This window comes from Microchirus variegatus (assembly GCF_963457635.1).
Source record: "Microchirus variegatus genome assembly, chromosome: 8".
Taxonomy (NCBI): domain Eukaryota; kingdom Metazoa; phylum Chordata; class Actinopteri; order Pleuronectiformes; family Soleidae; genus Microchirus; species Microchirus variegatus.
Window position 1 is genome coordinate 15,465,674 of NC_139809.1, and position 26,566 is coordinate 15,492,239.

Here is a 26,566-nt window from a genome sequence, read left to right on the forward strand (position 1 = left end):
TCGTTTTCTGACGTAACTGGCAACCCGTGGTTGATCGGCAGTTGAGACTCTACTGACTGCAATGATTGGTAGACGGCGGTAGGTGGCGCCACATGCCAAAACATGATTTCAAAACATAAACATGATTTGCAGTCTGCAAAATATTTTTTTTAATGCAAATATTTTGTCTGTACTGTTGTTGTTGGTGAGTTCAGTTTGTTATATGAACATTATTACTGAATCTCTGTGACATATTAGGAGGATTTTATGGCCAGTTGATTTAGATTTATTACATAATGCACCTTTAAAAACTTTTAGAATAAGTGCGCACACTTATAGACAGTACCTGAAAGGAAAAGTGCTTCCCTCCCCCCTTTTTTTCCACAGTATTTTTGATGATAGGTTTTCATTTCCCTCTGCTGCTGCTCCATGTGGATTTTTCTCTTCTTTTTTTCTCAAGATTAATTTGGGGATAAGACGATCCTTCATTGCTGCTAGAACAGGGAGATTTGCATTAAGAGGAGGAGGTGGAGGTGGTGGTGGAGGATGTGGTGGTGACGGTTCTTGCAGGAAAGATTGATCAAATCAAATCGCCTTTTGCGCGTCAGAGCGGAGGAGACAGAAGCAACAGCTGCAGCAGCAGAGAGAGTCTGAGTGACATCTCCATCTGCGCTCATCAGCTCACATTTACAGGTGAGCTATTTTTACATCTGGATGTGTGTTTTCTCATTTCTTTCCCTTGCGTCTCCGTGGAGATGAGGATATTGCCTGACCTTCTATATGATTCATATTATTATTAAGTTAATTATGAGTTCATTTCATTTGTTTAATATATATATATATCTAACCTAAGTTTAAATTAAAAGGTGCGTGCGCGCTGGATTCTCTGTCTTGGGTGCGTTTTTACGCGCGTCAGCTTCTTCTGGCACAGAAGTCGAGCAATAAAAATCTGACAAACTCTTTGTTCTCAGTTTTCACAGGTAAGAAAAATCCCACGCTGGAACTGGATATGAAGCTTTACGCAGTCCAGGAGTAGCCGTGTTTTTGCGCATCGCTCGGACTTCTTCCATCATGTTCCACAAACTCACGGATCCGTCAGTGAACGGCAGCTGCCACGGAGCCGCCGCCGCCGCAGCAGCCGCCACTGCCGCGTGCAACACGAGCGCGGACGGGGACACGCTCCAGCTGCCCACGTTCTCCACGGCGGCCAAAGCGCGCGTCATCATCACCTTCACCCTGTGCGCCGTGTCCGCCGTGTGCAACCTGGCGGTGCTGTGGGCGGCCAGCAACGGCGGCAAGCGCAAGTCCCACGTGCGCATCCTCATCATGAACCTGACGGTGGCGGACCTGCTGGTCACGTTCATCGTGATGCCCGTGGACGCCGCGTGGAACATCACGGTGCAGTGGCAGGCGGGCGACGTCGCGTGCCGCCTGCTGATGTTCATGAAGCTGGTGGCGATGTACTCGTGCGCCTTCATGACCGTGGTCATCAGCCTGGACCGGCAGTCCGCCATCCTCAACCCGCTGGGCATCAGCGAGGCCAAGAGGAGGAGCAAGATCATGCTGAGCGTGGCGTGGACCATGAGCGTCATCCTGGCTCTGCCTCAGGTCAGGAAAACAAAAAAAAGTTTTGACAACATTTTCTATTTAGGTTCTCAAACTGTGGTGCGTGTATCAATAGTGGTACGACAGCTTCCTCTGGTGGTACCGTTTATACACGGGTAACAAACAGAGGCGATTCTAGAGTCTGTAGGGGCCCTAGGCAGAATTTCCCAGGGGGCCAGTGTTCATCACCGTTATGTTACAAATAATCGAAAAATGTATGACTTCAAAATATATTTTTCAAAATGAATTAAATAACATGGAAAAACCTTGTAATTAAAAAGTATGTGAAAATATAAATGTAAAGAACAATAAAATACTGTAAATAGCTTTAAAAAAAATTATATAAACATAGTAAAAAAAATACATTACACTGTAAAGAACCCACATTATAAAACAATATAAATATATAGAACAATAAAATACTGAAAATAACTGAAAAAAACACATATATAAACTGAGTAAAAAAGATATGCATTACACTGTAAATAATCCTCTTCATTTTCCAACTTGCAGAACGATAACTTCACACAGGTTAAAGTGAGGTGGGGCCCCTTTAGGGAGGTTTACTACTGAGATGTCATTGCAAATCGCCCATTGTTTTTTAAGGGGGACGGAGAGGCGGCTGGTCACTGCACATTTCACTAAAAACAGCCCTCAGGCCCCGAGTGTCGGGGGGGCGGGGGGGGGTGGCCCTATCGACTCGGGGCCCTATCGGCTCGGGGCCCCAAGCAGTTGCCTGCCTTGCCTGTTCACAAGCTGCGCCTCTGGTAACAAAACCCATCCATGAGCTACTGCTTTATCCTCCACAGGAGGGTCACGGGGCTGCTGTGCCCAGGGTAACAAAATAATAATCATAATTAGAGTCACCTATAATCTCCTGCTCCATCTTAATCTAATCTCACTATGTGTGTGAAGTATGGAGGATGATCTTAATCTGCCTCCTTTGAAAAGTCCATATCTGGCTTTGCTCGACTTATTTACACCACTGTGTTTTACAAGTTCTTGGTTCTTCTGTCCTCTCCTCTTTATCTTTTATCCTGTGAGCGACTTTCACTCCATCCTTGTCTTTATCTTATGTGTTTATTTAATCCCCTTATAGGCTTAAAAGAAATGTAGGATATAAATAAAATAAACTGCAATAATAGTTTTTGTGCCATAATTAGGTCAGACTTGTTGGTTTCTACTCTTAAGTAATGGCCCTATCATGTATCTTCTGTTGATCTTATGATGTTGTTGTGTTGTTGTATTATTGTGGCTTAACGTAAGACGTTTCACTTTAATATGAGAGGTTATCTCGCCTGCTGTGGCGTCATCGTGGATCATCTAAAGCAGGGGTGTCAAACTGGCGGCCCGTGGGCCACATATGGCCCCCCCCCCAATCGATTACATGCGGCCCACCAATTAATATCATGTGTTTAAACAGTATTTTTTGTAAATAGTTATAATTAGTGCGGGGCGCGCTAACGCGTTAATGGCATTAGCTCCGTTAACGTGACGCGTTTCCCTAACAACTGACCGAAAAAACGCTTGTGGCGTCATGTTAACGTGCCGCAGCACCGGAGTCCAGGCACCGTTTACCAGTTAGCTCCTTTAGCTGGGTTAGCGCCTTTAGCTGGGTTAGCATGATTTTAGCGTACGTTAGTTTACTGCGTATGTGTGCCTCTGTTTTAGCTTTAATTAAAAAAGAGACTCCTTTTAACAATGGGGACGTCACGCGAGTCTTTTTCTGGTCAGTCGTCATGGTAACGCGTCATGTGTTAATGTGCGTTAGCGTTAACGTGCCAACCACTAGTAATAATAAGACATTCGGTTGTTATTATCTCATGATTAAATGTATTGCCTTCAACATTAAATGACATTATTAAGCACTTGTTTAGAAAAGCCTACAAGCTACAATTACAGCTGTCTATGCTGTTAATTTTAGATTTATTTTCTCTGTTTTTGATATTCATAGATTTATTTTGCATCATAAATATATGTCGTTAAACTGCAAGTACACGTCATCAAAAACCAGGCGCTTTTACTTTGAAATTCTGCGAAATATCACCATGGGAATCTTTACTGTGTAATCATTTTAAGCTCATATTGCAAATCGGCCCCCTCTTGACCAGACTGGACGCTCATTGGCCCCCAGGCCCCCCCCCCATAGCTACGGCCCTACTTCCTGACTACTGATTGACTTCCTTGAGGCAGTTTTTCTATATGGTCTCACACTCACACACACACAGACACAATTAAGACTGTAGTCATCATGTAACCCCGCTGCGTCCGTGTCGCCCGCTGAGCTGAGCCACTTCCTCCCCGAGTGTTGTTTTTAATCTACACTGCGAACATAGCACATTTAGTATCTGTGCTGTGCTGCTTCCTGCTTCATTAGTTCTGCCTTTTTAATCAGCTCCAGGTCATGGAAATACAATTATTATTATTCTTATTCATTGGTGGTGGATGAATGTTCTGTGTGTGTGGGTCAAGTTCTCAGTGTTTGCCGCTCTTGTTCTCCACGGGTTTGTTATTTTTATGCCATTTAGTTCCATTGACATTTTGAATGAGGGGGAGAAATGAACGGTACATGAACAGACGTAGACTGAATGATTCATACGTCACAGTCACAACGACCAATGTTGTCTTTGCCACCGCTAAAGCTAGCTAGCTAGCTAGTTAGTCAGCCATCTTAAATTGGGATACTCTTTGCAACTTTGACAACACCTGAACTGTAAAACTTTAATTATCAGCAACTGCTTTGTATGGATGTGAATCTTTGGGTGGCTCACGAGTCGATTTGATTCCGATTCTTAGGGTCACGATTTGATTCAAACGATTCTCGATTCAAAAATTGATACAATGCATAGTGTGTTAAGGCAAATTATGGCATCAAAACAATAAGATAATGTGATCACACAAAGGCAAACCTGAGACAAAAGTTAACATTTATTCATTCACAGGGTCTCTACAGGTATCAACAAGTCAAATTTAATACTTTTTAAGACTTTTTTAAGACCATAATGAATACAATTTAAGACCCATTTCAAATCCATACTGGTAAAAAAAAGTACAAAAGGCTTAAATTTAGAGCCATAAATTGTTGAACTTGCACTTACCCATCTTATGCAAGCAATTCGGCTTCGCTGTGGGCTTTCATTAGGTTTTCTCCGCTGCTATGCTAAGCTGTCACACACCGTGGCGCGCGCACAGCACACTAGCTAGTGGTGCTCGATAAATTGTCACCGGGCAGCACAGGTGGACTACTTTAGTTCCGTGTTGTAGTTATAAATGTTATCGCATCCTCAAAAATAGAAACATTTCAAAGCGAGAGTAAAGTTTATGCATGTTTTAAATAAAAGTAATGTAAAACTATATTTTTAAGACCCTTCAAAATTGTATTTAAGACCTTTTATGAGATTTTAGGAGAATTTAAGACATTTTAAGGCCTTAAATTCAATTTATTGGATTTAAGACTTTTTAAGACCCTGCTGATACCCTGTATTCAAAACAAATAAAAACATCCTTTTTTTTACTTGTACAAAAAAATAACTTGCATAAATAAAAGCTTAGGCTAGCTGCCTTTTTCTCCCATAAGTTACAAAAATAAACTGTACACAAATAATACAAACTGGTGTTTTGTGTGGTTTTTCAAAATAGAAACTTTCATTTTATTTTATTTTATTTTTTAAAATCGTTGTTGAACGATTGTTGAAATTGTTGAAGTTGATGAATCGATTCAGAATCGTGGATAATTAGAATCGCGATTCCAATGTGAAATGATTTTTTTCCCCGACCCCTACTGCTTTTGCAGGACGTTAACGATATCCGTGATGTCAAATGGTGCGTCTTGGCTAGCGCGCCGAAAGAGAGCTACGGGACTTGACATGTGTAATTCACATTTGACTCAAACTGAGAGACATCAAAAACTTTGTTTTGGGTCCTTTGACCCTTGACTCCGGGTCAAAGTCGTAAAAGGGACTGTGGCGGAGAGAGTGACGAAGCTATTTTTAAACACTGTTAAAACAATGTTTTGATAATGAGTAACAGTGCATCGACCGTTCCAGAGGGGGGAGCTGCTGAGAGTGGGTGTGCTGATTATCACACCCACTCACTCACTTCCGGGTATTGGCCTATCACAAGACAGTTGGGAAAGCTCTACGCTGGCTGGGCAATCACAACACATTCTGTCTTCTGGGTGTGAGAGTTGAGTCTGAAATATCGCAGCTGAGGAGAGCTTCAGTGAGGAGAGATTTCTATCGACTCGTTTACAGCACCTAGGAGGTTTTTGACCGTAAAAACAAGTTAATGTATGAAAGTAGACCTCCATAACTCACATATATGTGCAGCAGGACCACTCTATGTGAGCTTTAATGATAGATTAGTTATTACATCCCTATCATATAGTGTCACTACTTTTGATATTGCTGTTTTTCCATTTGAGGCAGTGATGCTGTGCGACTGCAGCAGTGTTTGAAGGTGGAGGAGATTTCTTTTCAGGGTTCACTTTTCTTTTTTGGATCGGAGGGTATAATAACAGAGCGTTAAAAAAACACCAAATGTTTGTGCCACTCACATCTTTTTTTTTCTTTCAAAACTGCCACCGTGTTTGGCTTCTCTCTCAGCGTGAAGGCTGATGTTGGTAAATCCTCTCACATCTCAGTTTGCTGGCACTTTCATCAGCAGAGGAATCAAAGAAGGGAAAGTGCAACTGCAACAGTGAGATTGATTTAAAATGGAGCAGATGTCTGTTAACTGTTGTGCTGCACGCGGGTGATAAAGGTGAATTGCTTTTTTTTTCCAGTCGAGAACATTGACACACCTACACACCACTTGCAATCCCAGTTTAAGGATTATTTTCCACTCTGTGAGGAAGCAGCACAACCGTACTCATGCTCATACCATCACAAGGTTGCTTACGACTCATTATTTGCCTGAAGAACATGTGAGAGATCGATTGCTCTTGCCTGGAGTGTGAGGCAGACGCATGAAATCTAAATTCTGTTATTTGTTTGGCAAAAATAGGAGATAACATTTTTTATGATATAACATTATATATTTATATATACGGAAGAGTATTAGAGCCACATGTGGCCCGAAAAAAGTCTGATTTTTTTCTCAGAATTCTTGACTTTTTTCCCTCAGAATTTGGACTTTAATTTCAGAATTCAGACATTTTTTTTCTCTGACAATGCTGATTTAAATCTCAGATTACTATAGTATTAGGGCCAAACTGAAGACATTTTCTTCAACCGTTTGAGTATAAATTTGTAATATTATGAGAATAAAGTCATAATTATTATTATTATTCAAGCAAAATCTCAGATGATCCGCTGCGACCAGCGCCAAGATGAGGAACGTGGAGCATTTTCTGAAGTTACATTTTTGATTTAGTCTGTTTTTGTCTCAGAATTCTAACCTTTTCTCTCAGGATTATGACTCTAATCTCAGAATTCAGAGGAATCACACAGACTTGGCAGAAATGGCTGTCAGTGGTTGACTGTGAGGTCACGTTCTGTTGCTATGTAGGATAACAATCGATCAATTTAATTTGGTACAAAATCACATTTCTGAGAACGAATAACGGTGCATTTTTAAGAAATGGCACAAATCTATCCGGCGTTATATCATCTTTCGTCTCTGTTGGTCCGTCTGTTGTGTTGTGTTGTGTTTTGTGCACTTCTTTGTCGCTTCCCTGCTGCTGCTGCTTTTCCTGGTGTGTCTTTTAGGTATCCTCCTGCTTCTTTGCTTCTGTATTTTTTGTTAAAGACACATTTTCCCCCCCATTTTCTTCCTCATTTATGTTGAAATGTGACAATTAGAATAAAAAAGCCAAATGGGAATCCTCCTCCTCCTCCTTGGAGGCAAAGATTAGCTCACACAATGAAAGGTTAACGTGGCAGAGTTTCCCCCCAACAGGTGATAAAAATAATTAAACACAACCGGGGATAAAAAGACTCCGATATGCCCGGGAATGATCTCTTGATCATTCCCGGGCATTTCGCTGCCTGCACACCTGGGCAGGTCGACAGCCAAACGCACACACGCACACACGCACACACGCACGATTGACAAACAAGAACATTCAATGCGAAGCGGCACAAACACATCTATTTAGGTACAAACTCAAGATTATTCTTGAATTTCTACCAGGTTTACTATCATTTTTAGTCACGTTCACACACACACACAAGCTTCTCTGTAAGAACTCCGTATTAGGAGAGTCACTTACGTCACTGCTCCGTCATAAAAGAGATAATTGTGTCAATAATCTTCTTTACCCAGAGGTTGTGTCTTAGTGATTATTTTGAACGCCTGCCGTGCTGTGAAAAAGTCAGCTGCTACAACTGTGTGAAATAAGGGAGGGAAAGAGCGAGAGATGACAAACCTCTCACATGAAAAGCACATATTACACATACGTACGTCTGTTGATTTGATTCAGAAAGAAAAAACTCCTTTCATTCACTGGTAGGAAATGAGGAAAAGCTTCGGAAATAATAAGCAGAATTTTTTTTTTTCGACTATGCTGTTGTTTCAGTTCATGATGTGAAAGATTATTATTATTTTTTTTAATACAGCTAGCATCACTTTCCCTTCATATGAACCCTTTTACAGGGAAACTCACTGAGATAATTTACATATTTCAACCCCAGAGTGTTTTTCCAGAATTTGAATGTAGAAAATCAAGATCCATGAAGGCACCATATGGTTCCTTGACAGAATTCTGTCTTTTCTTCTCAGAAATCGCACTCTAACCTCAGAATTCTGACTTAAATTTAAGAATTCTGACATTTTCCCTCAGCATTCTGATTTTAATCTCAGAATTTTCTACTTTAATCTCAGAATTCTGACTAATCTCAAAATTCTTGACTTTAATCTCAGAATTCTTGACTTTTCTCTCAGAATTCTCACTCAAATCTAAGAATTCTGACTTGAATCTCTGAATTCTGACTTGAATCTCTGAATTCTGACTTAAATCTCTGAATTCTGGCTTTAATTTCAGAATTCTTGACTTTAATCTCAGAATTCTGACTTTAATCTCAAAATTATTGGCTTTAATCTCAGAATTCTTGACTTTTTTTTCTCAGAATTATGACTTTAATCTCAGAATTAGAACTTTTTTCTCAGAATTCTTGACTTTAATCTCAGAATTCTGTCTTTATTCCCTGAATCCAGACTTAAACCTCAGAATTCTTACACAGAATTCTGTCTGAATTCACTTTTGTCAGAATTCTAACTGTCCAAAGCACCTGTGCAGATGAAGGACTTATGCTGCACATAGTGACGACGCCTTTATATAAAAACGAGCTACATTTCCTTACAGAGAGAGAGATTCACATGCTTGCAACAAGTGACAGGAAAGAAAAGAGACCTGGCTGTTGATGTTGTTGGAGACGAGAGAGTACACAGTTCAGTCTTAATGACTCCTGCTGTGTTTCATGTGTATCTGAAGCCTGACATCTGTCATTCTGTGTCACGCTTATCTGTGGCTGACAGAGCTGAGGGAGCCGAGCTGAGCTAACGTTAGATGAGAGGCGTTAGGGTCGTCCTGGACACGTCTGCAGCAGCCAATCTATTCATGTTAAAACTGTCGGTGACATCATTTTCTTTCTTCAGTTTTTATTGCAAAAGCCATTGATGTAACACCTGATTAAATGATGGAGCAGAGGTTCAGGGAGCATCGATGTGAACTCATGTAACGCTCTTGTAAACGACGTTTCTGGAAGGGTCCAAAAGGTCATTATTATTATTATTTTTACATACCCTAGTTAATTTACACCTCTTAGTCGGACTGGAGTTGGACTGGAGTTGGACTTTGGTGTTCTGGGCATGCAATTAAATTTCCTTCCTGGTCTTTTGACCCGGAAGAAGTAGAAGGAGACCTACAGAGGCGGAGTCAGACGTACGCGGCCACGTGTACCGCACGTATACTCAAACTGGACAAGTAGTCCGATTGCCTGTCTTAGTCAGACTAAGCTCAGTTAAACGGTGCATGTAAACATACACCCGGGTGAAGTCTTTTTTCAAGGAAAGAACAATTAACGCGGCGGCGGGAGATTTCACGCTGTGTTGACGGCTGATTGGCTAAAGAGAATTCTACTGAGTGCCAATGTTATAATTATGAGTGGTCGCACAGCAGGGTCATAGCAAGAGTCGCTGACCCTTGATTAGCAACGTGGCACAGAAACCACTGAACAAGGTCTCACATGCGAGTACACGTTTTTATTATTTGCTCCTCAAATAAGGACAGCAACAAAGAACACTTTTATATGGAAATGGGTCAAATAAAAATATAATAAGATACAATAACGACTGCGTTTAACACTGAGCGTATCGCACGACGACACAAGGGAACTTTGAATGACCGTAATAACACGAGCGTTTGTGCTATCGGAAAAATTTCGACGGTTTCTGAAAGCTGAGAAGTCGCACGTTAAAGCCTACGTGTGGTTATTACGGTTATTTCACCCATGCTGTTGCATGAAGGGGCCAGAATCAGCGTATTTGTCACCAGAGAAAGAGTTGGAAAAATGGCTGTACTTACTTGAGTTTCCATTTTTGTTTTGGCTCAGACTCAAACGAATGTTATTTGTTTCATACAGATTAAATTTCATATTTAACATGCAAAAGCTGGTGTTCAGGTATAACTGTTTGTTTTTCTTCATTTTAAATTGTTAATACACTATTTAAACATGCAGTAAACTGTAAATAACTGCCAGATATTGAAAGTTATTCTGGAAAAATGGGCAAAAGCACTTATTTTCTGACACTTTTATGGTTAAAATAAGCAAAAACACAATTCTCTGTTCAATATTCTCTGTTTTATTGGATTTGAAGAATTATAGAACACGGTCACGTTACCACAAAATTTGAACGCCATGATGAGAACTTTAAAAAAATATATTACTTGCTTCCAGTATTGAACAAAAAATCTAATCATAAAAAGAGCAACTATTGCAAAATAATGAAATAGCAGGACTTTGCTGTTTAATCATTCACTTAAGGCACAGTTTTGGAGCCTTTCTAAATTTAATTTTTTCGGTACGCTGCGATTTTCAATTTTCACGACTGTTCTGCTCGACTGCAAATGAATATCCGGAGTGTGTGACGGCGACAAAGAGCAATATTTCCCTCAGGATTTGATAAAGTCAGGTTATCAGACAGGGTTTGTTGAAACGCCGGCAACACAAAGCTGGGAAAGATTTGAAGACATTACGGCTCATATATAAATATATATATAAAACAGTCGCTCATATTGTTGTCTTTCTGAGAGTGTGAGCCCCCCTCTCTGTCTAACAGTACTGTGTTCCCACCGGTAACCCATAGTAACCGGCTCACGGCATCACAGCAACGTGCCTTTTTCCACCTCATCCTGAAAGTATGCCGTCTTAATTCCACAAACCTTTGCTGCGAGGATGAACTTTGATAATGGAGAGTGAAAGGACGGATAAAGTTTTTTAATACACTTGTAAAAGTCTTATGAGAACTCCACACAATGTTATCTCTGCTGCGAGAGTCGCATGGATAGAATTTAATTAGGCTGCGTTCAAGAACCTGAACAAACCAAATGTCCACAACCAAATCCATTCTTTTTGTAGGTTTTTAAACCTTAGAGCACAGAGCATTTCCGATGATTTTTCCTTATACAGTGTCTTATATCCTTTTTTAGAGTACAACCTAGACAATCTGATAGCGTACTTCTAATACTATAGAAACACACCTGATCAAAAAGTACTCAAAATTTGGAAATATGTCACAGTTCAAAGTTCACTTGGCTCGTCTATTTTGTGACTTCTGCACAATTATTGCTACTTTATATCATAAATTCATCATTTCATCATAACTTTGAATCGACAACACATAAGAGGACGATGGCTGACAATGTGACTTATAAACACACACACACACCAGGATGTCCATATAAGGAGTTGTATATTATTATGGTCCTGTAAAGAGGTAACTGGAATAATCAAGAGATTTGTTTTTATTTACATATTTTACATAATCAGTGGAAGTAGACGTGCTGGGTTAATTTATCTCAGAAAACCAACCACCAAAAAAAAAATCCTTTATACAAAGTGAAAAGTTGAATTAAAATGCTAACAATGAAGTTGTGAAGAGTTTATCTTTCAGAAATGGCTGATTCACTTATTGAAGGATGATATTGGCTGCGTTTCCCAGATTCGATCTTTCTTAAGGACTTAAGAAGGCTCTTAAGAAGGAACGGCTAAGAAGGAGCGCTAAGATACGGGTGTTTCCCAGACGCGTTCTTAACTGGCTTCTTAGGAGAACCGTAAGATCAAGCCAAAGAAGCTTCACCACGGTGGTGCCGAAACTGAATCAATCGACACACACACACACACACACACACACACACACACACACACACACACACACACACACACACACACACACACACACACACACACACACACACACACACACACACACACACACACACACACACACACACACACACACACACACACAACACACACACACACAGAGAGAGTGAGTCATAAATTCACTCACTCCTAACTCAAAATAAGAGTTAACTGATCCACATAAGTTGACATAACTCTGTTATTGACCTCCTCGCTCAGCGGCGGGGGGAAGAAAACACATCGGCGCGCAATTATGTTTCTGACAATTTAATGGACTAAACTTTAATTACAGGCCGCGTGTTCTCGTGTGGCAGGTGCAGAAAGTTGGCATCGCAGTCCTCACTTATGTTGACTCTTATCAGACAGCGTGAAGCTGCTCGAGCTGCATTTGCATCACAGCGTCACATCTGATGAGATTCACTCAAGAAGAAGATGTAAGTGACTGTAAATAGCTGTGTGTGTGTGTCATACATGTGTGATGCACATGAAACATATACACTAAAGCCTCAGCAGGTGCACATAAAAAGGCAGATTGAGTTTGTAAAGACGTTTATGGTCTTAAAACTCGCAGTACGTACATTAGTGCTGTTCTTACTGACACCGTACGTACATAAGCTAACGGTGACGCGGCTCTACTCGGCTTGGGATCAGGCTTCATTTTCCTTTACTGTACACTCTTAGAAATAAAAGTGCTAAGTAGAACTATATAAGGTTCTCCGGCTTGTCCTCATAGGAGAACCCTTTATGGCTCCAGGTAGAACCTTTTTTATAAAGGTTCCACCTGCAACCCTTTTGTAGGGTTCCACCAAGAACCCTTTTAAAACCCTTTATTCAGGAAAGGGGTTTTAAAGGGTTCTCTGGTTCAAAATGGTTCTTACTGGAACCATTAGTGTTACCAAGAACCCTTTCTTCGGCAAAGCAAATGGTTCCAGGTAGAACCTCAGCCCTTGTAGAAGAACCCTTGGAACCCTTATGTCTAACAGTGTAGCTCATCCTAAATGTTGGCCGTGACGTCGTTTTTTTTTTTTAGACACAACACAAACCAGTGACGAGCAAAGCAGTTGTTTTGGGTGTAACTGAATCATTAGAATCATTTCCTTCAAAAGATTCGTTCACAGAATCGTTCAGTTCACTTCCTGCATGACTGCAACGCAGACTCCATTTGACACAAACTGAAACCGGATTGTGAATGGCTGAATACCCCAGACTCCTGCTGTTAAATATTAAGATTTTGAGACACCTCTGCTCTGTCTCGCATTTTTCCCTTTCACCCCAACCTGTCTAGGCAGATGGCCGCACATCTTTGAGTCCACTGATACCTTCTCTTCGCTCTATAATATATTCTATAATATATACCCCCAGCACAGTAGTCAAATTCCGAGTATACATGACCACTTTTCTAACTGACTGAGTTTTTGACTGAAACCGTAAAAAGGACTTTAAATGATTGCGTCAAACTCGAACACAAACAAATCTGCTCTTCGTTGACTTCCACAAACAAGTTTTTCCTCTCTACGTCTCCCACCATCGCAGTCATGCAGCATATTGGTTACGGTTGACATAGCAACACACATCCCGACATGGAGCCACTGTCAGACGATGTTGTCGATGCTGCTCTGTTGGCGATTGTGTACGCGTCAAAGCTCCAGTGGGTTTCCGAGTATGACAGCAGCATCAGTGTTGGATGGAGTGAGTGATGCTTTATTTCATCTGTGCTGACAGTGTTTTCCAAACACTTCCTCTATGTGCGTATACTATCATATACGGTTGGTGTATATATATATATATATGTTGTATACAGCTGCAAACAAAAAGGAGCAATGTCTCTCATGTAAAATTCACAATCTTGGTCCAGTTTCATGACAAAAAAGTGACATGAAAAGGATCCAAATGTGTGTTTGGATCATTTAAATTTCACATATAAGTATCATACAACCCTAGATATAACACTTCGTGGAGGAGAGTTAAATGAATAAAAGCAGGAACAAGCCTTAAAGGTTTTCTTTGCACTCGGTTCTGGTTCATTATTATCAGAATATCTCATTTATTCATGAGTTCAACCTTGAAACCTCCCGAGGGCAGGCTTGGAGGTACTGGGAAACTTTACAGAGAGATCTCTCTTCAAAAACCGCCCTTTTCATTTTTCTTTTAATTCTCATAGGTCAGCACCTTTACTGGTTTCAAGTGCCTCTCTTCTTATGTCCTTCTCTCCTCCAGAAAAAAAACAAAACGTCTTTTCAAGTTAACCCAAAACCTTAAAAGCTTTTGTCAGATGTTGTGTGCTATTTGTTTTGGTTTGCTGATGTGCTCAACGTGGTTTTTACATAATTGTGTTTACAATAATTGAGAACTTTTGACATTTCCTGGATAAAGGTCGCTGGTAACTCTTAAAAATGAATACAGTTACAATAATGAGCAAGTCTTTTTAAAGGCTCTTTGAAAGGAACAGCTCCCTGAACGATTTGGCTCCATTCAACGAGCCGTAAAAACCCATACACGCTAGTCAGGTGCCGGCTGTAAGATCAAGGCACAAATGAGTAATCGAGGCGGAGCTTCGGCTGTGACTTTTTTAATATACTCCAAACCTGTAGGGGGAGCGCCGTAGAGAAAAGGGCGACCAGACTGTGGCATGGCTGTGGTTGAACCAGAAAGAGTCGACCTGTGCTACATAAAACATGAAGGCAGTTGTCTTACGTATCTACTAGTTAGTCAACAGGAAGTGAGCTCAGACACGGTCGGCAGAGAAAAGCCGCTGCTCAAAGTACTTTTTTTTCAATAAATATAACATTAAATGAATCAGAAATACACTCTGTTAATGTGGTAAACAACTATTCTAGCTGCAAACGTCTGGTTTTTAATGGAATATGTACATAGGTGTATAGAGGCCCATTTCCAGTGTTCTAATGGTACATTGTGTTTGCTAATGGATTTAGAAGGCTATTGGATGATTAGAAAATCCTTGAAAACCCTTGTGCAATGATGTTAGCGCAGCTGAAAACAGTTTTGCTGAAGGACAAAATTTTTATTTTGAATCAAAATCATTATTTCTTATCGTGTCAATATCTTTTGATGAATACAAGTGTCAGTTTTAATGGAAAACACAACAAAAAATTGTATTGGTGACCCCAAACTTTTGAACGGTACTGTAATGTCTTTATTTATCACAGTATAATAAGACGCATACTGTAACATACAGATAGAGATACTATAATTTAGAATGGTTGCACAGTCCATTAACCCCTCTTTACAAAGGTGACTACACATTTTGGGGTTACCATGGAGACTATTGAGACAGTCTATAGAGATGTGTGTGTGTGTGTGTGTGTGTGGTGGTGGGGGTACACAAACCGATATGTTCACATGAGTCACTGTCGTTATGTTCTCAGTGAGTGGGCGAGTGCATATGTGTCTGGTGCTCGTTGCGAGGTGGTCGGTCCACAAGTGCCTCAGAGGGATGAACCGATGAATTGTTCAGATCGAGCTCCGTCGTCTTATAATGACACGTTCCCGAGCTCAAAGTGTCCTGGTACGTACAGGACAGAGCGGTTGTTGAGTGGTTTCATGAGTGGTGGGCACGCTGCAAAATAGGTGTTCTGGATTTTGCGCGACATCAGATCTGAACCTCGCTGAAGAAATGTCCAACAACAAACCATATATGAGGGAATAAAATCTCCAGTACATATAGAGTGGATTAAAAAAAAAGTTATGTCACAATGTTCAAAATAAAAGTGTTTGTTTTGATTATGGAATGATCTAAATTTCTCAATAAAACTACCTTATTTCATCTCTAAATAAAAAGTTATATACAGAAATGACTAATTATAACTTGATATTAAATGGGGGGCAGCATGAAACCAATTGGGGGGGCCCGCATGTGGCCCAAGGGCCGCCAGTTTGAGACCTCTAATTTAAAGTCAAATAGATGCAGAGTTTACCTTCGGGCAGGAGCCTTGTACTCGACTGTTCATAGTGTTCATAAAAATGTCATTGATGATGGATAGTTCACAGAATTGTGAAATCAATTTGTAGGTCAGTTCAAATTTAATTGAATAAAATGTATTGTTTTTTACTTTGCCTGGAGGTTGAGAGAGAACCCTGTCAAACTATATCCATATATATATATAAAGTATATATATATATATATAAAGTAAATACCAGATCAAAGTTCTAAAGTAGATCTGTACTGACTGGCTCAGGTCGGTTAGTTTGTGTCTATTAGTCAAAATGTCCAGGTGCAGGAGTGAAATTAAAGAATCAAGATGTGGTGGAAAATACGTAGATAACAACATCTCCTTTGACGCAGTATAAACCCGAGCTGTTTTTTGTGGCATAATGTGTGACTGTGTGGTTTGGAACGCGGGTTTTTACCAAACCTACAGTCACAAATCTCGCAAATTGTGACAACATTCCAGAGCAGATGTTCTCGCTAAAACACCTCAGCCATTCATCTTACGCTTGCCATCAGATCAACCAGCGATGAATCAGTAATCACATTCAAATCTCTGCACCTGCACGTTATCTCAAAGCCTCCCCTCTTCTTCTCACCTCCTCCGAGAAACACGCAACAGGGGATTAACACATACATCACGGTGGCAGAGCTTATTAATCCACGGCTGGAGCGTAGAGGAACAATGACTTCAGACATTCTAATGATTTGATCTTAAGACTTGTTCTTGAAGGTATCTAGCTTGAAATGCAACCGCTAACATTAGCATTGACAATAAAAGTCTTTGAATCTGAATCTTTGACTCGAGTCGTGTGAATGTGCTTGAATGTTATGTGTGGACGATAAAGTGGTTGAAGATAAATGATGAGTTCCTGCTTTGTTTTGGTCACATATCCTAGTTTCCACTTCCCACTTCCTTGTTTTTGTGAAGTGTTCCCGCCATTTCCCTGACCCTGCTCACTCCCCAGTCCCTGCTGTTCTCACCAGGTCAACCTGTGCATTTACTCATCATATGTTCTTGCCAGATTAATTGTGTTTCCCATGTCTATATCCCTTGACCTGGTTTATATTTTTTGGGTATATTTGCCTTGTCTTTGCCTTCGCTGTTGTGTTTTTGTCTTGGAGAGGAAATGCCAAGTCCTCTGTAAAAAATACATATCTTTTTTCCTCCCTCAAAACCACAAACCATTTATTTGCATTAACATGACACGCTGCAGCACTTTTCCCCAAGACCCAGAGACGTAACAGATGAGAGTAGGGACTGATTAATGCTCAATGGCCAATTCCAATTCCTATCTTAACCCTCAAGCTCAACCCTTAATCTTAACGCCCTCAAAACCAAGTGTTGAGGGTTATTTTGTCACATAGAAATGGGACACCCCTTAAATGCAGATACGTCTTCAGACTGTAGGGGGCAGAATAACGCGAAAGCTGTGTCCAGTCTGTCAACTCCAAAAAAGAAGAAGAAGAACACATTCACGTCAGGATTATTTATTACGATCCGTTTGTCAGTCAAGTTATTAGGTTGTCAGTTAGTTATAAGATGATACTCAAATACAAATACCACAACCACGGACATATTCAGCTGACAGTTACCACACACCACGGCTTATTGAAAAGTAAACCAAAGCAAACGATCACTTGTCCGCACCGGCCGGCTATTGACAAAAGATCGTAAAATAAAAATAAATGTTACGCAACAATGACGTCAGTAATCCATAATATGGGCCTAAACTAAGATAATACAATGGTTTTCATCATTTTTATATCTCTATTAACAAAGAAAATACTTAATTTGTAACGTACTCGTTTCGCTGCTTTCGGGGCCATCTTTGTTATTGCAAAACACGCAATGCATTCTGGGTAGCCCTTGCTCCCAAGGGTGGTCTTGGGAAATCTCAATATTGAGGGAGTTACAGCCCTTAAACTTGCCCTCAACTTAATTTTTCTGAGAATCAGGACAGCACTTGCACTAGAGGGAGCGCACATTTTTGAGATTGAGGGTTAAGATTGAGGGTTAATCAAGGAATTGGAATTCACCCTAGGTCTCCTGCTCATGTCTTTTGCGTTGGTTTCGTACTCTAAATACCAGGCCTAAGCAGAAACTGTTCTTCTTTCTTCACGCAGATGTTCCTATTCCACAACGTGACCATCACTGTCCCAGAGAACTTCACCCAGTGCACCACCTATGGCAGTTTTGCGCAGCACTGGCAGGAGACCCTCTACAACATGTTCACCTTCGCGTGCCTCTTCCTCCTGCCTCTGGTGATCATGATCTTCTGCTACACGCGAATCTTTATCGAGATATCGAGCCGCATGGCGCGGAGCAACTGTGAGTCTTTTTCTCTCCCCCACAAAAAACCTGCAAAAACATCACGTAAGTGTGACAAGCCTAGTGTGATGGAGATGTTTTCTTGTGCTTCAGTTGTGTCCAGAGACGTTCACCTCCGCCGCTCCCACAACAACATCCCGAAAGCACGGATGAGGACTCTGAAGATGAGCATCGTCATTGTGACGTCGTTCATCATCTGCTGGACGCCGTACTACCTGCTGGGCCTGTGGTACTGGCTGTTTCCCGAGAAAATGGAGGAGACGGTGTCCCATTCGCTGACGCACATGCTGTTCATCTTCGGCCTGTTTAACGCCTGCCTCGACCCCATCATTTACGGCTTGTTTACCATTCGTCTGAACCAGCGAATGAGGAGATGCTGCCGGAATTCAAACACGCCGACAGAAGTCGAAAACAACACTTGCCTTTTGCACCTGACGCACCTGTCGTGTCACAGGCAAAATGCCCCAGGTGTCAACAGTGCAGACATCGAGGCGGGACACAGCACAAATACCTCGAAACATTGCTCAAGGCCAGTTATCCCAGTGAGCAAAATAACATAACTTTCCTTCATTTTTTTATTTATTAGCAATGAATACTACATTGTTTTTGCTCTTGAAATCCTTCACATTCACAAGAACACTATGCCATTTGTCAGATGAATTGAATGCATCTCAGTGCTATTTTAAAGGTCCAGTGTGTAAAAATCTAGGTGAAATGATGTTCATGTGGAAAGCAATTATATCTATGCTCTTTATTTTTATTAGTACACAGTCACTTAATTGTATAAATAGTTGTTTTTCACAACACCAGAAAGAGCCTTTTATATTTAGATCAGGAGCTGGGTCCTTGAAATTATTTTTTTTACAATAGCCCACAAGATGCTAACTGAAGGCTACATAGGTTCTCATTCACACTTGGAAGTGAGGAATGATTTTACACACTGTACCTTTATGCCCTTTTTTTTTGCTTATCCTCCACATGATCTATCACCTGGGATGCCGCTGTCAGATTTTGACAGAAACACCGAATGTTAAAAATCACCAGAGTCGGTTAAAGGTGCCATATGTAAGAATGTGGCCAGAAACGGTTACTACATTCAAATTCAAAATACCGAGGTCTTTTAGGTTTCGTTTTCTGACGTAACTGGCAACCCGTGGTTGCTCGGCAGCTGAGACTCTACTGACTGCAATGATGGGTAGACGGTGGTAGGTGGCGCCACATGCCAAAGCGTGATCTCAAAACATAAACATGATTTGCGGTCTGCAAAATATATATTTTTAATGCAAATATTTTGGCTGTTCTGTTGTTGTTGGTGAGTTCAGTTTATTATATGAACATTATTCCTGAGTCTCTGTGACATATAAGGAGGATTTTATGGCCAGTTTCTTTAGATTTATTACATAATGCTGCTACATATCATACACACATACACATTTACTAGACTAAATACCTAACCCTTAACCCAACCCTAACCCTAAAACCACTGAAAAAGCCCTTTTAAAGATGCGAAAACCAGCCAGAAATTAGCAATGTAATCCAGAAATGGTTCACATAGTTGTTACGGGTGGAGCGGAAACGCTTCTCCGACCACCTCCTGAAGTGGTTTGGCAGATCGGATAACAATCCGTCCTCAATGCATCTCGGGTCAGGTTTACAAGTGGTCAAAAATCCAAATCTCACAAATCTAAAAGAGGCGGGTCAGAACGACCTCTGCAGATTTAGTTTTGGAATAACGGTGTCTGAGAATAACCCTAAATTAAATTAACTGAAGTCTTGCAGTAATGGATATAATGAAATCCTCCCAATCCTCATTTTCAATCTGAGTATAACCTTGTTGGTTTTGATGCTAACTTAAGGCTCTGCACACTTTGAATAGAAGGGTTAGGGTGAGGGAAATTCAGCTGCAACATGCATTCAATGTCACCAGTAAATGCTCTATAGGTGTTTCATGCAGCCACTTCCATCAGGATTTTTTTTTTTTTTTTTTTTTAAATCACTGCAATCACACACTGGACAGGAATTTTAAAGGCCTTTGTGTTGGTTAAGTGGCTAAAAAAAGGGACTAAAATCATCTCTGTCACTCACACAACATGATAATAGAAAAGAACTCTCGAAGCGCTAACTATGTTAATGTGATCAATCAGTTTGACACGAGGCGACTGTGACTAAAAACAAACGTGACGGTTTCCCTGTTCGTTTTTTTCCCCGTTCTCGTTCGTTGCTAAGCTCGTAAAAAACTGCTGTGAGTGACAGGTCGTCTGTTATGCATCGTGTGCAGCATAAAAAAAAACACTGTAGCTCTGTTTCACTGCAAAGATCTTTACCGTTACCTCATGGTCGCCATTGACCACGGCAGCCTTTTAAATAATAAATATTATCATATCATATATGTATTGAATGTATTCCTGCCGCTAAATCCGTCTGAGGTCTGTTCTGTGTTTACCGTGTGGACAAAGCTCTATGAAGCTTCACTGTAATGTATTTAATATTGATAATATTAGTGTTATTAGCGTATTATGTTGTTGTGTTTGATTATTGTGATATGAAAGCTTGATTTAAATGAATATTGTAAAGTTAACAGTAACGTTGTTCTATTTACATGGTGCTAAAAGAGTGACCAGTAGCATTTGTTTGCATGATATTGTTCTTTTTCCTGCAAGTTATGCAAGTTGTGGTGTAAACTTGTGTTGTGTTGATTTTTTAATGGCGCCACGCGACGCACAAACATCTCTCCTAGCTCCTGTACCTCTGTCATTAGCTGCAAACGGCTGAGTTAATGGAATTAAAATGCTCTGTACGGTATTTTTTACTGCCTTCTCCTTTGTTCACCACCAAAATGAAAAACCTTAATTAGCTGCATGCCAATTTAGTTTTTAGTTTCCCAGGCACAGCTGCGATCCAGAGTCAGCCTCCACCCGCCCCCAAAGGCCAAATCGACGGGCCAACGCATGAAAACTCTGCCAAAACACTGACCAATAATCCTGACAAACACGTTTGTTTATATGCAAATCCACACATGGCTATTTGCTCAGTAAGGTTCTTTTAAACGTAGAAAAGAGGCAGCTGTTATTGTTGAGGATTCTTCAATTTGTGGAATACCTCACCTTCCACGATGAGTTCTGCAAGTATAATAGATCTGCGATTCATCTGAAAACACATGTAAAGTATTGATTTCAGGTGTTTCAATGAGTCTTTGGGCTCTAAGTTCCCTTGTCTCCGATGAAGGATAACCTTAACACTTAAGCATACCAAGAGATTTTTGGACAATGCTTCCAACTTTGTGGCAACAGTTTGAGGACGTTTGAGAAGTCCCTTTTTTATATTCCAATCCATTGACTTTGAGTTTGGTGTGGAAGAACTTGACTTGGCGTACAAACTTAGCTCGGATCTGAAGGCCCCATCGAGCACCTTTGGGATGAACTGGAACAGAGATTGTGACAAATTCACCATAGAAACATTTCAAAATCTTGAGGGAAGTCTTCCAAGAAGAGTGGAAGCTATTATAGCTCCAAAGATGGACTTACTCTTAAAGTACTGTATATGTATTTGAGTTCCTATCTATAAAGTGAAACCCAACACATGAATGAAAACTTAGAATAGACAATTTAGGATGTTAGACTTAGGCCCTGTTGATTGAGTCAGACTTGGTGAACAGATGTTAAACAGTCTGTACTGAGCCTCTCGGCTGCAGTGTAAACAGTGTGACAGTGAAATCCTTCATTTATGAATTTTAATTCATGTTAAATAGCAATTAAAAAAAACATATTTTTTTTTCACCTCGAAGGTCAAACCTTCCAGGCTCAGGAATCCTATGCGTTTCGCAATTGAATTTAGTGAGGTATTCCAAACACGTGTTTCTCACGAACCCGTCACAGAGCAGTAGTTAGAAATGTCAACTAAGTTTGGTGATTGTTTGAAAAATAGTTTTTCCTTCAACGCCTCAAGAGCTGGGGGAACAATGAGTCAGCACTGCCAAGTTATTTAAAATATTCTGAGTTATTATCCAGCATCTTTGAATGGCTGAAGATGTATCGAGACACTGAACGGTATATTTATCACTGCCAAGTTAGCAGATTCTTCCTGAATGGTCTGTTTAGTATCTAGGGTTTGAAGCTTTCTATCCTATCACTCCATCATGTGCAAATGGAGTCTTCTAAGGAATGAAGATATTAAAATTCTCATTGTGGCCACTTTAATGACTTCTTTTCCCCCTCACAATGGCACAAAAGCAGAAGTTCAGGGGTTCATTCTTGTCCAGAAACAAAAGTTGAAAATGACAAAGGGATAAGCTCAGCCTCAGGTGACAGCTAAGGGTTTTTCAAAGTCCAGAAATAACTCAGTGAAACTCAAATGTCAGCACACCTAAGTCTGAGATTTGTAAAAAAAAAAAAAAAACTTTAGGAAAGTGATACTGTTTTTCTTCACATTAACTTTTTGTGAGGGTTCTATTCTTTGAGTGCTGAGTTGTACCTGTGTGGATTATTACCCTGGACGAGAAAGTGTTGTGCTACCGGTAGAATGCAGATGATCTGTGAAGACCTTTGGAAACAGACGAATGCTGTGAACCCCCCTCACAACAACTCATCCACATGCTTATACCTCCTCACCTAAAGCCTGTGACACACCGCCCTGATGCTCGACAGGTAGGCAACTGGTAAACATCCAAAGGCCTTGGATGGTTGGGGACGATGCCTTGCTGTGTTTTGTACAGTACGGTACTGTCTGGAATGGTAAACCTTGAACCATACCTTTACTTGGTACAGTGTGACGCTGCACAGTTGCGATGACAATCAAATGTGACACAACAGACCACAAAGGAGGACGTCCAGCAGCTCTTTTTTCCTGCTCACTTTTGGCGCTTTTCCACTAGCTCTATGCTACACGGCACTGAGCGACACGGCACGAAACGGCACGGTTTAGTTGTGTTTCCACTACAGAGAACGTACCTTCTCAACGTGGGCGTGGTTATCACAACACGGCTGCAACCCGGCTGCGCGAAACTGCTATGACGTCCTATACGCGAGACACACACGCACATAAACAATGACGGACGTGGACTCGTTCTGTTGCTCGGTCTGTGGCATTTGTTCACACACAGAAGAGAAGATCGCCAGAAAAAGCTACAGGCGGCAAGAAGAAATACTGTGGAGGAGTACAGAAAAGTTTGGGAAGTCATACAACATGAAACTGAAGAGGAGATGTTACTTGACGACGAGTGAGGGTAAGCTAAATATAGTTGCTATCGATAACTAGCTCATATACAGTACTGTGCAGAAACGCTGTTGTTTTTTGAGTATGTAATACTCACGCATGTCTTGAACCAGAAACATTAATTCCACTCCAGTATTAACAGAGTTGTGTTATTGTTCAAGTGTAAGGGTAGATCACACTAAATACTGGACACCTGTAGAGGATGTTTTTTTTAAACAACAAAAAACTGCATACATATATTCTGATTGTGTTCCAGTAAAGTGAAATAAAAATAATGATTCCTCTATTGTCATTATAGCAACAATCTAATGGTGGCCTCAGACTTCTACATAGTACTGTACAAGTGTACAGTGTAGTAATGACCGAAAGCAATCTCTATTTTTGGTATTCTGGTATTAACGTAAGCATGCTGCCTGTGTGTTTCAGATGGTTCTGTCACTCCTGAAAAGGAATGACTGTGATGTCCAGCTGGTGAAATCCATGGTGGTGACCTGCTGTGCTCTGCATAACCTGTGTGAAAATCATGGTTAGACCTATGACACTGAATGAGATGCACACACAGCAGCTACAGTGGTTAAACCTGTGGTGGCAGTGGCACAGGGTGTAGAGGAGGGCAGAGATGTAGGTGAGGGCCTGATGTGTCACTTGTGAATTTGTAAAATGCTTTATTATTGTACTGTTTTTCACTGAATTACAAATAAAAGTTTGTACTTTCTGCAGAGATGTCTCCTTTTGTCTGTATACGTTGTGTTTGTAAAGGCTGCCACAATTAAAGAAAAAGAAAAGAAATACGCATGACGTAATCACATAAGTCACATTGTTGTTTATTCAAACAAAAAAACACAGCAAACCAAAGTTAAAGTGCACAGCAAATCAAATAAACTGTACATAGGTGGTGGAGTCCTAGGACAGGAGGGAGGAAATAGGTCACATGCTCCTGCCACCTATTGCCTGGACAAGCTGCCCAATCACTCAAAGGAATGCGTGGTTGAACGCAGCACTCCCGTGGTGTGGCGGTCACGTTGTGTCCGGTTCCACTCCTGCTACTGAACATCTTCCACCTGAAGCTCTGCTAGGACAGCCGTGAGCTTCTTTTTCTCTTCCCTCCATAACACTATAGAGAAGAAGAAAGGGGTTATTAAGGAAATACACAAATGCTGTAAATCATGTTTATTATTTCTTACCAGTTGCACAGAGCTGTGGTCTGTGGCGAAGTTGGTGCCCCCGATAACGAAGCAGCTGATGGCTCTGCTGGGGTGGATGAACACTCCTCACATATGGAATGGGATTCTTGAACAAAAGAAGTGTATACATACGCTGTAATTACATGCATAACAATATATATATATATATATTCAGCCACAGACTGAAACACCCTAAATGAAGGAGCTTTATCATTATTATTATCCTTTATTCCTCCCTGCAGCTGTTAGCTCTCAGTAGACAACATATAACCACGCTCCTCATCCCATGTGCAATATACTGTCTTTTTGCAAAAGTGTAATATAGACATATAATATCCGATGCTCATTCTCTGTCTATAATGTAAATATAGAACCCATACTGTATATTCTGGTCAAGTCTGTTTTAACACGTAAAAACAAAACGTTACACGGTAGTAAGTGTAATTCATGACTTGTACAAATCTGGTTTCTTTTACAGGTTTACGTAATGTTTTGTTGTAGGTTGAGCACCTAATAGCGACATTGCTAACTAGCTAGCCAACTACGTTGTCTCGTGTAAACAGACGGACAGAGATTACCGACACACATGATGTTACTTTTATAATGTCTTGTTTAAGCGAGTTTATTCTCAGCAGTAGTTAAACGTTGCTCTCAGGCTGAAAATAAAAAACTTACCGTTGGCGTGTGCGGAGTTATTGGAGTTGCTGTGTACGCCGTGAGCGGACATCGACTCCCGGTAAGACCTGCTCGTTACGGGCAGCTCCGTCCAGCTCTCTGTATTTTGTCGTCTCCGACTAAACACAGGACAGTCTGGACCTCGTCGTTGGACCATGGAGTGTTCTTATGCAGAGTCGCCATGTCGAAGTATTTGCGCGCTACTATTTTTTGAAAAATGGTGAAATAGACTCCTGCATCCTGTATTTTATGTCGCGCTCATGACGCACCCAGTGACGACACTTTTGGCCAATCAGTTGCCGGCAGTTTTGACCAATCAGCGCATAGTACCTGCGCATAGTACCGGCACCCATGAATGGAACCTCACCACCGCAGGTACTAAAAATAGTGCCGAGTTCCAGGTACTACGCTAGTGGAAACACTCGCTAAACCGTGTCGTGTAGCGCAGTGCCGTTTAAAGTCGGACCGGTGGAAAAGCGCCATTTGTGACTGTCAAACTTGTATGAGAATAGACTGCGGGAGTTTTCCTCGACTTCCATTGGATATATATAGTGATGTTTTTCTGTCGCCCCAATAAGCTGACTCTTGTGGGTAGAGTGGGTCTCCCTCCACCCTGATGATGGTCCACCCTGGTACTCCAAGGGAAGGGTGCCAAAGAATGGAAGGTTTGGATTCCTGACGGAAACGCAAAAAAATGCGTTTCGTACTGTACCAAAACCTAACTGTTCCATCATCAGTAGAACCATAAAGTGGCCATCTGGACCGAGTATCTGTGCAATCACCGGTTGACAAGATAACAACCGCTGCAAGGAAACAGAACTTTAACAACACCTAGATAGATCACCAGAAAATGAAGAAGACGTGGAGCTATGTACAAACCCCAAACACAACACTCTTAGAAATAAAAGTGCTAAGTAGAACCATATAAGGTTCTTCGGCTTGTCCTCATAGGAGAAACCCTTTTGGCTCCAAGTAGAACCTTTTTTATAAAGGTTCTACCTGGAACCCTTTTGGAGGGTTCCACCAAGAACCCTTTTAAAACCCTTTATTCAGGAAAGGGGGTTTTAAAGTGTTCCCTGTATCAAAAGGGTTCTTACTGGAACCATTAGTGTTACCAAGAACCCGTGAAAAACCTGTTTTTCAGAAGCAAATGGTTCCAGGTAGAACCTCAGCCCTTTAAGAAAGACCCTTTTGGAACCTTTATTTCTAAGAGTGAAGAAGAAGACGACAACGACGGAGATGGCGACAGCATATAAAAAGTATCTTATTG

General features: G+C 40.9%; 2 protein-coding genes across 2 annotated transcripts; one reads left to right on the plus strand and one right to left on the minus strand.

The window, feature by feature from the left end:
- Positions 1 to 1,050: 1,050 nt before the first annotated feature.
- On the plus strand, positions 1,051 to 18,786 carry gnrhr4 (gonadotropin releasing hormone receptor 4; the record flags this gene model as incomplete). The annotated part of the gene is made up of 3 exons (XM_083893796.1): positions 1,051 to 1,587; positions 18,022 to 18,226; positions 18,320 to 18,786. 3 exons carry the CDS (start codon positions 1,051 to 1,053, stop codon positions 18,784 to 18,786), a joined length of 1,209 nt encoding a protein of 402 aa, XP_083749922.1.
- A 5,468-nt stretch (positions 18,787 to 24,254) lies between these two features.
- LOC310930337 (uncharacterized protein) lies at positions 24,255 to 25,603 on the minus strand. The gene is made up of 3 exons (XM_083893286.1): positions 25,297 to 25,603; positions 24,622 to 24,727; positions 24,255 to 24,551 (listed from the first exon to the last, which is right to left on the minus strand). Exons 1-3 carry the CDS (start codon positions 25,451 to 25,453, stop codon positions 24,455 to 24,457), a joined length of 360 nt encoding a protein of 119 aa, XP_083749412.1. The 5' UTR covers positions 25,454 to 25,603; the 3' UTR covers positions 24,255 to 24,454.
- Positions 25,604 to 26,566: the final 963 nt, after the last annotated feature.

Excerpts from the sequence above, each read along its gene's own strand:
- LOC310930337 (XM_083893286.1), bottom strand. The coding sequence starts at position 25,453 with ATGGTCCAACGACGAGGTCCAGACTGTCCTGTGTTTAGTCGGAGACGA. Across the intron at positions 24,728-25,296 it reads TAACTCCGCACACGCCAACG|AATCCCATTCCATATGTGAG; the intron begins GTAAGTTTTTTA and ends CTTTTGTTCAAG. Across the intron at positions 24,552-24,621 it reads ACCACAGCTCTGTGCAACTG|TGTTATGGAGGGAAGAGAAA; the intron begins GTAAGAAATAAT and ends TCTTCTCTATAG.